General features: G+C 44.3%; 1 protein-coding gene across 1 annotated transcript; it reads right to left on the bottom strand.

The window, feature by feature from the left end:
* Positions 1–11,912: 11,912 nt before the first annotated feature.
* On the bottom strand, positions 11,913–13,988 carry ATP5IF1 (ATP synthase inhibitory factor subunit 1). Its single transcript, XM_068537829.1, has 3 exons — positions 13,838–13,988; positions 13,652–13,743; positions 11,913–12,184 (listed from the first exon to the last, which is right to left on the bottom strand). Exons 1-3 carry the CDS (start codon positions 13,922–13,924, stop codon positions 12,040–12,042), a joined length of 324 nt encoding a protein of 107 aa, XP_068393930.1. The 5' UTR covers positions 13,925–13,988; the 3' UTR covers positions 11,913–12,039.
* Positions 13,989–15,357: the final 1,369 nt, after the last annotated feature.

The following is a 15,357-nucleotide window of genomic DNA, read 5'->3' as shown; positions in this document are numbered from 1 at the left end:
AGGGAATCCAGCTTATTTGTGGAGTCTCTGGAAAAGCCTTCATTCATTGAAATGTCCATGGCAACCGCAGGTCTAACCTCAGTCCCTGTTGCTGCAGTTTCCCCTCTTCTGCTCCCTTGGGGCCTCCCACCCTGTCTTCCATCCCCCTCTTCTAAAAACTTTGTGACAAGGTATTGTACTGTTTTTTTTTTCTCACCTCTCTCTGGCCACTCCTTCTCTGACTCCTCTTTCTCCTCCCACCTCCTGGAACGTGGGTGTTCCCCTAGTTACTGTTTTCATCTTTCCTCTCTCCAGGCACACTCTCCCTCCCTGATCTCATCCATTTCCTGGCCTTCAACTCTCCATTTGGAAGTAAGTCGCTTCTACCAGCACCTCAGCACCTCAAAGCTGAATTCGTCTTCTTCTTTTCCCTTCCCACAGCCTCTTCACAGTTTTTCTTCAGAGCTCCACTTTTTGTTTCAGATTTAAAGTTACTGTTTACTTGGGACAGAGAATCCCGACAGGAGCGAAAGTGGACTGGATGACCTCCGACATCCCCTCTGAGACTTGCTGGGTCTAGGCTTAGGATTCCAAAGATGACCCTCTGACTTGGTCATCTGCCTCCAGTCTCTTGGGAGAAGTAAATTAATCTCACCCTCTGATGAGCTCAGGCACTTGGGCTGGGGTTCTATTATAACACTTATCACAGTCTACCTTGGGTTGTATTTTTCTGTGTACATGTCTTATCTGACCCTTTTGATTATAAGTTTCTTGAGGACAGGGTCCACATCTTAACATCTTTGTCTTCTGCCCTATGCCACCTAGCACAATGTCCTGCCAATAACATGTTCTTGTTGACTAAATCTTCCTTTGAATTGAATTCCCCTCGAAATCACCCCCCACCCCAATATGTCAGATTCAGCTTTTATTTTCAAAATCTACTCTGTAATGTCAATGTTTAGATCAGCTTTACTGGTATTTCATCGGCCACAGAATAAAGGTCAAACCTCTAGATTGACATTCAATATCTGCCAAGATCTGCCTCAATTTACCTTTCTAGCCCTATCACTGGCCACCTTCACGTTCCTTGTTTGATCTTCAAGCCTTTCTCTGCAAAGCTCTGGCCACTGAACTCCAACCCAGCAATCAATGCCTTTATTGGTAACTGTGGCCTGAATGAAGGCTTCAAAATCCTACTTCCTATAGAAAGTATTGCTTCTTTAGCTCAGCTGAAAATAATCTCTCCCACTGTTCAACTCCTCAGCACATTGTTTCTACCTTTTTGTACCACTGGCCTTCAAATTTGATGCATCCTTGTTATGGTGTCTGAATGTCTTACCCCTTTTCTCCAACTAACAATGGAATATATTATTGACCACTTTTGCAAAGTGAGGAAACTCGAGTTCAGAAAAGTAAAACTTTGTGTCAAGGTCATACAATGTCTTCTTTTGACTGCACCAGACTGTGTCAGAACTCCTTTAAGGCAGGAACTGTGTCTCTCTATCCCCCACTAGCATGTAGTGAGTCCTCAGGAAATACTTTTGAATTAATGAATATGAGTTGCTCTCCTTTGTAGAATGACCCTTCAGAACCTTCAAGGATGCGACTAAATCATTCCCAAGGCTTCACTTACAAAGCTAGTGAATTTGTGAAAAGCAAGAGATACTGATATTCTCAATTGGATGAGATTTTGTGACCCAAACTCCTTGGAAGGAAAGCTCAGAAGGGATGCAGATACTACCATTTACTGAGCTCCAACAACAGTCCAGAATACATCTGTTATCTCATGTAACTCTCACCACAATCTCATGAAGTAGGCATTATGGCCCCATTTGACAGATGAGGATACTGAAGCTAAAGAGGTGTGTTGACAAAGTTCAGACGACTTAGTAATATGTTGAGTAAGGATTCAAACCTAGTCAGGGATGACTCCAAAGCAGAAACTCACTGCACCACTGATGAGAGAAAGACCTGAATATGTAAGAAGCAGGCTGGCACAAGGAACTGATGCATAAAGCAGAATTCCAATATATTAATTGGGAGTGAGAAACATAATTGTCAAGTGGCCTATAATTGATGGGGCAGTACATCCCTCTTTATAGGACAGCCTCCATGAAAAGCCAAATTATCATCTGAAGGTGGCTAGGGCATTTAGAATCTGAGCAAAAGCAGCCAGTGAAAAGATGAATCCCTGAACTAACTCCACTCAGAGCAAAACTGCTGGTTAGGGCTCCGGCTTCTTCCCTCTCTTTCATTCACTAAACATTTATTGACCATCTAGTGTGTACCAGGCACTGTGCTGGGCTCTGGAAGTCCAGCGGTGAAGCTTTCAGCCCAGGAGGACATGGCCAGGTGACATTGCCTGGGTTTGTTCCTCCCCTCCCCCATGCCTTGTATTTTTGGCTCGGAAAGATCCACCTCCTGTTGCCATACTCTCCACTCTTGCATCAGCTGTGTTGAGGCCACTGATTGGCCAAAGCTTTTTTTATTCCTCAATCACATTCCAGTCCTGAAGATACATCTAGGTTGGATTTGAAATGTTTCTGAGGTTTCTTTAGCTTCAGACCCTCTCGCAGATTTTAACCCTAATGGGATTCTCATCTGTTCTGTATTTATTCTTCCTAAATTAATTTTCTAATCCCCAATTCTGGGATCACTTTACTATAGTAGAATATTCTTGTACCCTGACCAGATCTGGGGCTATGATTTACCAGTCCAGATGTAATTTTCTGAGCTCTTATTGTTTTGCCACGCGCTCCCCTCCCATCTCAGAATATAATTTCTGCCTTGGGGGAATTTCAGGAAAGAAACCCAACTCCAGCTGGTTTATTTGATAAAACCAAAGCAGACTCAACCTCTGTGGCTTATTCATACATTCATTCATTTAATTACTCATTAAGCAGGCATTTGGCTAGGTGCTGAGGGAGGTCCTTCTGGCTGACAGGTCCTGAGCTGTCAAGCTATACAACCAAAATTGAAACTGTACCCAGGAGTTGTGCATTAGGGGGCACAACAGCCACAGACTCTTGAAAACAGAGCCAACTCTCTCCTTCTAAGAGCACTGCCCAGGAGTCAGGCAACTAGGGTGCTAGGTTTTAGCTATGTGACCCAAAAGTGAATTTTTTTTCATCTCTTGGAATCTGTTTCCTCATCTGGAAAACAAAGGAATTGAAATTAGCTCTAACCCTCCAGAGCCACTGTGGAAAGAACTGATGTTGGGCAATACATATAATTCGGGTTCATCGACTGTATCCTGAGGACAGAAATCTTCAAAAAGGTTTCAAAAAGTTCACCCCTCTTAATAAGTAAAACAAAAAACCCGACGAGCTCCAGTTTGGTTTTGTCGGCTGTGAGCCCTCAGCGAACCCTGCAGGCAGGACTCCGCTATAGCTCAGAACGGGCTGGGGAAAAAGGTGGTTTTTCAGTTCACCGAATCGTCAGGTCCTGAAAAGAGGTCAGGCAACAGCTAAGTAAAGGCTGTGTGGTTGCTGAGGATTCCCCTGCTGCCACCAGGAACCAGACTCCCCAAAGACCCCCAGCCCGGAAACACTTCCCCTTGTTTTGGCTTACTCTCATCTTACAGGCAGGAATCCTGGGGTCTAGAGAGAAGGCATTTGCCCAAGGTTCCCCAGGAAGTTGGCCACAGAGCAGTATTTAGAACCTTGGGGTCCGGGCCCCCAGTCCAGGGCCACCTGCACCACAACAGACTGCGCCAGGAGCCTCACATTTCCAGAAAGAAGTGTTTTTGCTCTGGTGTTTTGCTCACCCTCTTTCCCCCTTTCCTCCAGGCCTAGAGGCTCCAGATATCCCATTCTCAATCACCCTGAGGCCTGTCACTGGAGCAATGCCCCAGGGCCTTGCCACCAACCTGTTCCACCTCTTCCTACCCTCAAAAGCCTTTCGTTACCCCCCCACCCAAAAAAAGTTGTACTTGGGAGCAGGATATCAGAGTTGAAGGGTCCAATTCTTATAGTTTATAGCTGTGTGAACCTGGGCAAGTCACTTCACCTCTCTGAACTTGCTTCCCGTTATGTAAAATGGGGCAATAACGTTTACCTTCACAGGGACTATTGTGAGGATGAGAGCTGATACATACAAATCCCTTAACAAGGCTTGATGCAGATTAAGTGTTCAGTAAACTGTAATTATCATTTAAATTGTTACTGTTGTTCTTATTTTAAAGTACCTAGCTCAGTGACTGGTAGGTTGTTGGGTGTTCAAGAAAGGTGGTTATCACCATTAAATTAAAAAATTTGGATCACGAAGCCTGGCAGTTAGCGGGTACTGAATAAACGTTGGTTAGTAATGTTGCTTTTTTGACCCAAGGGCGCCCAGTACATTTGCAGCCTAAAGGTCTCTCCGTAGCAAAAGCAGCAGCTCTTACTTCTTTTCGCTCAGCAACAGGCTTCTCTTATGAAAACCACGGCGGCCAATGAGCAGGAAGGTGGGCGGGGTTTATCTGGCAGCCAATAGCAGCCCGCAGCGGCACTCAGGATAGGCCCAGGCTGGTTTCCAGGCTGGTTAGGGAAGCTAAACCCCCAGGCTGATTGCTGAGCGGGGGGGTGTCTCCAAATTCTCCTCGCTCTGCTTATCAACCGGGCTCTGATTGGTGAGGACTGCGGCGGCCCGCCCCTCCCTCTGCCCGATACCGCCCCTGTGGGAGGGGGCGGGGACTACCCCATTCGCTTTCCATTTCTTTTTTCCCTCTTTCCTTTTCTTCTTCTAATGAACTTTTGGTTTTAGTTCATGTTTTTCCCTTCCAAATTATGTGACACACATTATTGCAGAAGATTGGAAAATACAGAAAAGTATAAAGATACAAAAGGAATAACCCGAAATGATATTCCTCCACCCCTCCTTTTTTAAAAAATGTTTTTCAGGCTTTCTACCCTAACCTGGTATTACTCCTGTTTGTTCTATTGTAAAAGTGTAAAACTGGAAGCGACCAAAATGCTCATCAGAAAGGACTGGTTAAAGTAATAAACAGATTCTTCCACACAAGGGAACATAACGCAACAAAGAAGCAGAAGGAGACAGCTCTACGTGCTCTGTTGTAGGTGCTCTACGTGAAATGAAAAGGTGTGCTGGATTTTTTTTTTTTTATAAATATGCTTTAAAAAATTTTTTTTCTATTTCTTTAATTAATTAATTAATTATTTTTTTGGGCTGTGTTGGGTCTTCGTTGCTGCACGCAGGCTTTCTCTAGTTGCGGCGGGCGAGCGGGGACTACTCTTCATTGCAGTGCGCGAGCTTCTCATTGCAATGGCTTCTCTTGTTGTAGGAGCACGGGCTCTAGGGGCGCAGGCTTCAGTAGTTGCAGCACGCAGGCTCAGTAGTTGTGGCTTGTGGGCTCTAGAGCGCAGGCTCAGTAGTTGTGGCGCATGGGCTTAGTTGCTCCGCAGCACGTGGAATCTTCCCGGACCAGGGCACGAACCGTGTCCCTTGCACGGGCAGGCGGATTCTCAACCAGTGCGCCAGCAGGAAAGCCCAGGTGTGCTGGATTTAATGTTAGGTTAAAACAAAGAAACAAAAAACCAAGTTGCACAGTGATACATTTAGAATGATGTCATAGATATGTTCGTGATTACATAGAGGCAACAAAAGTCTGGAAGGATGTGCAGTTTGCAACAAACTGTTAGGGTCCAGTTACCTCTGAGATAAAGAGATAATAGAGAAATTATAAGACGTAATACACTACACTTATTTAATAATTGTTTAAAAGCCAAGATGTATTACGTTTGTAACTTAAAAAAAAAAAAGATCCTTTTGAAGAGCGGGGGTGGTGGGGGAAATCCCTTCAAAATTCTAATCCTACTACCAAGAGAGAATCAATGTTAACATGTTGGCTTTTATTTTTTTGTGTATATTTATTTATTATATATAATATAATATATTACTATTATATATTTATTCTTTAACCTATGCTTATATTTACAGTATATAAATTATGTATGGTTGTGTAGCCTGCTTTTTCCACTTACTACATTTCGTGATAATTTTCAAAATATTAAATATTCCTTAATTTTTAAAAAATTCATAATGTGATTTTACTGATAGGTCATGTTTTTAGTAATTTTTTAAAATAAATTTATTTATTTACTTATTTTTGGGTGTGTTGGGGCTTCATTGCTGCGTGTGCGCTTTCTTTAGTTGTGGCGAGCGGGGGCTACTCTTTGTTGTGGTGCGAGGGCTTCTCATTGTGGTGGCTTCTCTTGTTGCGGAGCACAGGCTCTAGGCACGCAGGCTTCAGTAGTTGTGGCACGCGGGCTCAGTAGTTGTGGCACACAGGCTTTGTTGCTCGTGGCATGTGGGATCTTCCTGGACCAGGTCTCGAACCTGTGTCCCCTGCATTAGCAGGTGGATTCTCAACCACTGCACCACCAGGGAAGTCCCTCTTTTTTTTTTTTTAATTGAGGTAAAATTGGTTTATAACATTATGTTTCATGCATACAACATTATAATTTGACTTCTGCATACACCATAGCATGCTCACCACCAAAAGTGTAGTTTCCATCTGTCACCATACAGTTGACCCCCTTTACCCATTTGGCCCTTCCTCCACCCTGTTTCCCCTCTGGTAACCACCAATCTGTTCTCTATGTGTTTGTTTTTGTTTTGTTTGTTCATTTATTTTTGTTTTTTAATATTCCACATATAAGTGAAATAATATGGTATTTGTCTTTCTCCATCTGACTTATTTCACTTAGCATAATACCCTCAATGTCCACCCATGTTGTTGCAAATAACAAGATTTCTTCTTTTTTTATGGTATTCCATTGTATATTTATACAACATCTTTATTTGTTCATCCATTGACGGGCACTGAGGTTGTTTCCATATCTTGGCTATTGTAAACAATGCTGCAATGAACATAGAGGTGCATATATCTTTTCAAATTAGTGTCCTTAAACATTTCTTTCTTTCGTTCTTTCTTTTTTTTGACCACGTTGCGGGGCTTGCGGGATCTGTTTCCTGACCAGGAGTTGAACCCGGGCCATGGCAGTGAAAGTGTGAAGCCCTAACCACTGGACCACCAAGGAATTCCCCTTAAACATAATTTTTAATGGTTGCAGAATGTTCATGTGTCATATAATTTGTTCATTAATACCTATTGCTGGACATTTTTCACTACTTTATATCAAAATGAGATAAAACTCTTACATACAAAATATTGCATTGTATTCCTGATTAGTTCCCCAGGTTAAATTTCTAGAAGCAAATTCATGAGTCAAAGGCTATGAACAAATACATTTCTCTTGATGCTAATTGTAAAAACTTTTAGAAGTTTATTTCTGTGAATGTTATTGATGCCTTCCTTAGGCCGGGCTGCCATAACAAAATATCATAGATTGGGTAGCTTAAAAAAACGAAATTAATTTTGTCACAGTTCTGGAGCCTGGAAGTCCAAGATAAGGTGCCAGCATGTTCATGTACCGGGGAGAGCTCTCTTCCTGGCTTGCAAATGGCTGTCTTCTCCCTGTGTCCACAGATGGCAGAGAGTGAGCAAGCAAGCTCTCTGGTGTCTCTTCTTATAAGGGCACTAATCCCGTCATGAGGGTCCCACTCTCAGGACCTCATCTAAAATCACAGAATGGGAGAAAATTTTTGTGAATTATATATCTAGTATCCAGAGTATATAAGGAATTCTGGGGGCTTCCCTGGTGGCGCAGTGGTTAAAAATCCGCTTGCCAATGCAGGGGACACGGGTTTGAGCCTTGGTCCGGGAAGATCCCACATGCCACGGATCAACTAAGCCTGTGTGCCACAACTACTGAGCCTGCGCTCTAGAGCCCGTGAGTCACAACTAATGAAGCCCATGTGCCACAACTACTGAAGGCTGCGTGCCTAGAGCCTGTGCTCTGCAACAAGAGAAGTCACTGCAATGAGAAGCCCTTGCACCGCAACGAAGAGTAGTCCCCGCCCGCCGCAACTAGAGACAGCCTGTGCACAGCAACGGAAGACCCAATGCAGCCAATAAATAAATAAATAAATAAATAAAATCTATATAAAAAATAAATAAAATAAAGAATTCTGGAAACTCAACAACAAGAAGACAATCCAATTCAAAATAGGCAAAGGACTTGAATGGGTGTTTATTCAAAGAAGATATACAAACGGCCTATTGGCCAATATCATTAGTCATCAGGAAAATGCAAATCAAAACCACAATGAGCTACCACTTTACACACACTAGGATAGCTAGAGTCAAAAAGTCAGATATAACAAGTGTTAGTGAGGATGTGGAGAAACTGAAACTCTGTACATTGCTGGTGGGGATGCAAAATGCCACTGTGGAAAAACAATTTGGCAGTTCCTCACTAAGTTAAACATAGAATTACCCTATGACCCAGCAATTTCACTCCTAGGTATGTATCCAAAAGAATTGAAAACAGGTGTCCAAACAAATACTCATACAGGAATGTTTTTAGCAGCACTATTCACAACAGCCAAAAGGTGGAAACAAGCCAAATGTCTATCAATTGATGAATGGATAGTCAAAAGTGTGGTATATCCATACAATGGAATATTATTCTGCCATTTAAAAAATGGAGTGAAGTACTAAAACATGCTACGTGGATGAACCTTGAAAACCTTATTCTAAGTGAAAGAAGCTAGACACAAAATGTCACATATTGTATGATTCCATTTGCATGTGACATTCAGAACAGGCAAGTCAAGTCTATGGAGACAGAAATCAGACTAGTGGTTGCCAGGGGCTGGGTGGAGGGGTAAATGGAGAGTGACAGCTTAATGGGTATGGAATTTCCTTTTGGGGTGATGAAAATGTCTCAAACTAAATAGAGGCAATGTTTGCACAACATTGTGAAGATACTAAATGCCACTGAATTTTACACTTTAAATGGTTAATGATTCATTTTATGTTATGTGAATTTTACCTCAAGCTAATAAAAAGAATGATGAGCAAGGAGGTACCTGTGGCATCTGCTAATTGAGAGGTTGTGTCGGGTGGCACCAGCGTGTGAAGTGCTGGCGTACATCTTGTACTTCTTTGTTCCTTTGCCTGCTCAGAAGCTTTTTGTTCCTTTCCAATGTTTCCAGTTCCTGCAAGTAGGGTACAAGTGGCTTAGGAGTTTTCTGCTCTAATAAAGGACTGCACCTAAAAAGAAGAGGGAAAGGAGCAAAGGAGGGAGAGAGGATGGAAAGAAGGAAGGAGGAAGGAAGGACTAAGAAGTAGGAAACGGTGACTGATTCAGCTTACAAACGGCCAAATCAGCCCTGGGAAGATTCATAGAACTTACCACACTACCTCCTCCTCCCCCATTGCTCCCTCCAGGCTGCAGATAGAAAGGCTGAAGTATTGTCAATTCCCCAGGAACCAAGGGTCTCTCTCAATGCCAGGCTTTTTCGGATGCTGTCCCTCAGTCTTTTTTTTTTTTAAATTTATTTATTTTTGGCTGCTTTGGGTCTCCGTTGCTGCGCTCGGGCTTTCTCTAGTTGCAGCGAGTGGGGGCTACTCTTCGTTGTAGTGCATGGGCTTCTCATTGAGGTGGCTTCTCTTGTTGCAGAGTACAGGCTCTAGGCACGCGGGCTTCAGTAACTGTGGCACGCAGGCTCAGTAGTTGTGGCTCATGGGCTCCAGAGCGCAGGCTCAGTAGTTGTGGCGCACGGGCTTAGTTGCTGTGTGGCACGTGGGATCTTCCCGGACCAGGGATCGAACCCGTGTCCCCTGCATTGGCAGGCGGATTCTTAACCGCTGAGCCACCAGGGAAGTCCCCTAAATATAATTTTTAATGAATACGTTTTAGAAATCTGAAAATGGAATACATAGGATATGCAGCAATGCATATTCAAGAATAGTGGAATAACCCAGGGTCATCCCCAATTGTCCAGGCATGCCCCACCACCCCCAGCCTGTCCCACAGTGAGGAGGTAGCTAACAGGCAGCTGAACCGCTACACTGGAACTGCAACTCAAGACTGTGGGAGCAGGAGTTCTGAAGTAAAATCCTTGCTCAGCACAAACCTGGTTGTGTGACCTTGAGAAAGTTATTCACTATTCCCTGCTTCTGTTACTTTGGTTATAAAATTAAGCTAATGGTATGAACCTATTTACCAGAAATATCATGAGATTTAATGAGCAAACAATTATAAAGTGCGTAGTTGTGGCTCGCTGGCTCAGTAGTTGTGGCATGCGGGCCCTAGAGCGCAGGCTCAGTAGTTGTGGTGCATGGGCTTAGTTGCTCCGCGGCATGTGGGCTCTTCCTGGACCAGGGATTGAACCCGTGTCCCCTGCATTGACAGGCAGATTCTTAACCACTGTGCCACCAGGAAGTCCCAGTTTAAAAAAAATTTTTTATTTAGGTTTCGCCGGGTCTTAGTTGCGGCATGCGGGATGTTCGTTGTGGCATGAGGACTCTTAGTTGCGGCATGCATATGGGATGTGTTCCCCGATCAAGGATCGAACCCAGGTCCCTGCACTGGGAGTGCAGTCTTACCAACTGGACCACCAGGGAAGTCTCATAAAGCTCAGGTAGTCTTAAATTAGGCTGCTCCAAAAATTCATTTAACCTTTTTAAGAATTCAAACTCACGATTCCTCATTTTCACTTTAAAGTTCCAACTTTTTGCTTGTTTGATTCAATCATCATTAGACTGATTTTTATTTAAAATATAGGACAAGAGCAGATGGTACACTGCTATTGAGGAATCAACTCAGGAATATCATTCCCAATAAGGAAATTATTGATTGTAAGTCATGAAAACACTGTCATCTTCAAACTTAAGAGTTTTGTTTTGTTTTGTTTTGTTTTTGGCCACGTCGCTTGCGGGATCTTAGTTCTCCCATCAGGGATCGAACCTGGGCCCACGGCAGTGAAAGCAGGGAGTCCTAACCACTAGACTGCCAGGGAATCCCCAAACTTAAGAGATTTTGTATGCCTTTCTTTGGTCACAAAAATGCAAAATGCAAGATATTACTTGTTCCTCAACCAATTTTTAAACTTTTCAAATTTTGTAGTGTTCTAAAATTTTAAAAAAGGTATATGACTTAATATAACCATTTCTTGCACTTCATCTTTGAGGTCATTTTGTTGCTGGCCACTAGAATCTCAGCACTCATACCTCAAGAGTACCATAAATAAACTTTTCATCAGCAGCATCATGGACAAGTTTTGGAAACAGCCATTGTGTCTGGTCTGCAAGGGCGGGGTCAATGACTTATCCAAGCTGTTATCACTCAATGGCCCTAAAGGCTTTTGTGTTAATAGGGTCTTACAACAAAAGACTCATCACAGTTCTGGGGCAAATGATCTACTGAGCTGGAGAATTGAAAATGTCTTGCCAATGGCCCATAGGTCACTTGATGTTTTGTTTTGTTTTTTGTCTGGACGAATTACACAAGTAGTTTGTATAATAATTTAGCTAAACAAGGCCTTAAAGTCTAATTTGAATCAAGAGCATACTCGGCAAAGCAAAATATAACCTAAGAAATAATTCTGATTCTGGGCTGTTAACAGATTTGATTAGGAGTCAAAACACCTGGATGCCAAGGCAACACATGATTTCTAATTCCAGCCTTCTCAACCTGCACAAGGATAATTAGAACAAGGATAACTAGTTCATATGAAGAGCTGTTTACTCCATTTTATAAATGCAAAATGGTGTGATTATTGTTGGTGCCCTGAATTACACCTTTTTAAGCAATCACTCCTGTTTTCCAGGCTGCTCTTGACCTTACGCTTTGGATTGAGGTTTATTCCTTAAGAAGCTTTCTCTGAACACCTCTTGACTAGTGTCCGACGGCGAAAGGGGCCTTTCCATTCTCCGTGTCACATTGGTCCCCCCATGTTGCACAGCACTTATCACACTGTGCTTTGTCTCCAAGTTCCCTACTGCTGGTACCCTGTCTGATTCACTTTAGTGGTTCAGTAGTGTATCCCCCTACCCCTCTTCAGACAGAAGGCATTAGACACAGTTCACTGATGACAATTTATTATAATTTGTTGGAAGCATACAGATAGATATTAATTAAACCAGAACTATGTCTGGTTTAATAGAAGTGGGCAATAACAGGTAGCCATGCTATAGGGAACTGTGTGCACTTAATCATCATCATGTTTTAGTTTCTTGATCGACTGCTTGTGCCGCTCAATTTCTTTCTGCAGGTGCTCAATCTCCTTCACGTGATGAGAGATCTCATTTTCATGGTGTTTCTTCAAGGCTGCCAGCTGTTCTTTAGCACGAGCTCTGCAAGGACACAGGGGCTCTTGGTTTAATCCCAATCCTTCGCCCCAAAGAGATCTCTAAGCATAATCTGAAATACCTAAGGCAAAGAACAGGAGTCCCAATCCCATGGGAGTCTGGCTGGTCATCCTCTTCTACCCTCTCAAGCCCCATCTTAAGAATACTCCATCTTAAGGTGTATCATTTTTAGGAGATAACCAAAATGATTCCATTTTCCTGGTGCTAGTGCCTGAAATTCCACCGCTAATGATGGATTCCTTTCAGATTCAGTAGAAAACTCCAGAGAGGTACGACTTAAGTCCCTAACTGGGGGACTTATTAGAGGAACAACCCAGAGAACAGAATCCCTTTTGGGGGGGAAAAAGAGCAAAAGGTGGGGGTGGGATATACGAAGGGGCATAGTTAAAGGACAAATATATGTGTCCTATCCCAGTTAATCTAGGGCTTTCTTTACCTGAGAACTGCAAGACCCACTGTAAAGGCCAAAATGAAGGGAAAAAAAAAAAGAAGCGGTCTCTCGCAGTACTTGGCAGTCCAAGTTTAGGTCTCAAGAAGGGATGATTCAAATGTTGGTTCGGCCACGTATGGGCCTCTGTTTTCCATAACTGTACAATGCAGGAGGCCAATTAGATGGTCTCTAAGGGCTGCACCTTGTCTCTCTGGTACGGCAGGTGCCATGGTGGTAATTCTTAAGAGTGAGCAAGAGAGGGTGGAAGAGAAAAGATAGGTCAAGGAGAAGCAGAAGCTAGATTAGTTCCACGCTGCTCCTCACTGTGGATAGAAGTCACTGTAAGATAACTCGAGGTTGGTAAACAGGATAGGTAGGCCCAGCCCACGCCATACTCCTAAAAGCTGGGCTGGGTGGAGCAGGCCAAGTCTCCGAGGAGTGGGGGACGGGGTTCCAGCCATAAGCAGCTGCTAAATGCTCGTACGACCCACTCGCTCAGGCCAGTTGGAGAGGTGGTGGTGGTGGGTCTAGAAATGGCTGAGAGGGTCTGAGGAGTCAGGGAATCCATCCACGTGGGGCTAGCAAAGCTAAGGCCTGGGGTGATGGGTGGGTGAGGGCCGAGGGAGTCAGGCTCAGGGGGTCTGCATGTATTGGAACCGTCGGATCTAGACACTCTGGGAGGAATCTGGGGGGCGTTTGGCATGATGCGGGGTAAACTCCACGGGTGGGGATGGTAAATGATTCAGGAACAGATGAGCGGTGGTTGGCGAGTTCTGAAGACCCGCAGGTGGAAACGGCTTGGGTGTGGAGGCCTTGGGATTCGGCAGCGCACGGGAAGCGCCCTACAGGTGGCGACAGTCGGGTCCTCAAGTGTTGGGTGTAATGGGTTCAGGGGCCGGGAGTTCTACTGGGGGATGGGGCGCCCCAGGACGCCAGGGAGGGATGGGTGGGGCGACTGACAGTTGAAGGACTGGAAGGCCGTGAGAGATCTAGGGCTGGATTCGGGGTCCCGTGGGCCTCACCGGAAGTATCGCTCCTCTTCGGCCTGCTCTTTTTTCCCGAAGGCTCCACCGGCGTCCCGGACCGCGCCCGCACTGGAGCCGAGATTGTCTGCCTGCGGAGAGCGACGGGGGTATTGGTAAAGGTGAGGGCGGCAGAGACGGGATCTACGCTCAGGGCTGGGGCAACAGGCACCGCCGCCGACGTACCGATTCCGAGCCGAAGCCCCGGCCCTGCATGGCCCAGACGCTCCACACGCCGAACCGCGTCCGCGCCGCCAATGCCGTGGCTGCCATTGCTGTCAGTACAGCACCCCTCCAGTGACCGGAGGTGCAGCTTCTTCGCAGGAGCTAACGGCGCTGCAGGTCGAGCCGCCAATCGTTTCGCTGGAGAGGCAGGATGAACCTGGGAGTAGCGAATCACGAGAGGGAGAGGCGGGGTTCCTGTAGTTTTCAGCGAATCCTGACCGACAGGCGGGCCTATTCGTAGCCAACCCCTAGCAAGGGCTCCAGGGTCAAAGGACTGGAGAAAAATAATGGAGGAGATAGGAGAAAAGCTAGAACAGAGGGGCAGAAGCTTAGATTTCGGCTCTCGGATCTATGAGAATTACGCGTGACGTCCATCCCCACCTCACGATTCCAATCCTAAAGTTGTTATTATTAAGCATCCAAAGGAAGCTTTCCCTTTCCTGGACTACTAGCATCAATAAGATGGGTAATATGGGGTGGGGGTGGGCGGCTATGTCCAGGATGCCCTGACTTGGTCATTTAGGGTTGGGAAAAAAATTTTTTTAAATGTATGTGTATATGGTCAATGTTCTTTTGTTGCACTGACATTTCACTCTCAAGTCTCAGCTTAAATGTCAGCTCAGAGAAAACTTCTCTGAGCTCCTTCGTCATTCTATCATAGCCCCCTGTTTTGTTCTTGCACCTTTGAGCTTATGAAGTTATTAGGACCTTGATCAATCAAGTAGGCACTGAATTAATATTTGCAAAATGTATTGATATGTTATCAAATGGGCTTGATAACAGGACTTTTGGCAATGTGGTGCAATGAAGTGGAAAAGAGCATAGGTAGGAGTCTAGGGACGGCTTTGCCTTGACCTTCCTTAAGCCATGTAACAAACGCGAACAAGATAATAGTTTATAGCCTTTGCCTAGGTCATTTTCTCCCTCTGGGCCCACTTTTTTTCTCCTTTAGTTGAGAGGGTTGGGCCAGATCTTATGATTATAAAAATACCTTCTTTGCTTTCCATGAAATTGTTGAACTGTTTTTATTGATCATCTTTTGGTTGGAAAAATACCAGCCCTGGTTTGTATAAGTTAAATGGGAGGAAATAGCTGCAGGGCATATTTTCAGATGTTCATTTTAGAGAACTTGGAAAAACACGAAAGCAGAAGGCTAGAAATAATAATCACTCATAAGCCCACTATCTAGTAATAATTTTGTGTGTTTCTAGATATTTAAGTGCCATTCCCATTTCAGAAACTGTTTCTAGTTCTCAGATACTATTGTTTCTTGATTATCTCCTGGCTGGGCATCCAGTGGAGGGTCTTGCTGAGTTTGTGCAAAAGATCCATCTAGGTACTAGGATGGCTGTAATTAAAAAAAATGGAAAATAACAAGCATTGGTGAGGATGTGGAGAAATTGTAAACCTCCTATATCACTGGTAGGAATATAAAATGGTTCAGCCGGTGTGGAAAACAGCTTGGCAGTTGCTCAAAATGT

This window comes from Eschrichtius robustus, chromosome 3 (assembly GCF_028021215.1).
Source record: "Eschrichtius robustus isolate mEscRob2 chromosome 3, mEscRob2.pri, whole genome shotgun sequence".
Taxonomy (NCBI): Eukaryota; Metazoa; Chordata; class Mammalia; order Artiodactyla; family Eschrichtiidae; genus Eschrichtius; species Eschrichtius robustus.
This window is presented reverse-complemented; position numbering and strand designations above follow the sequence as displayed.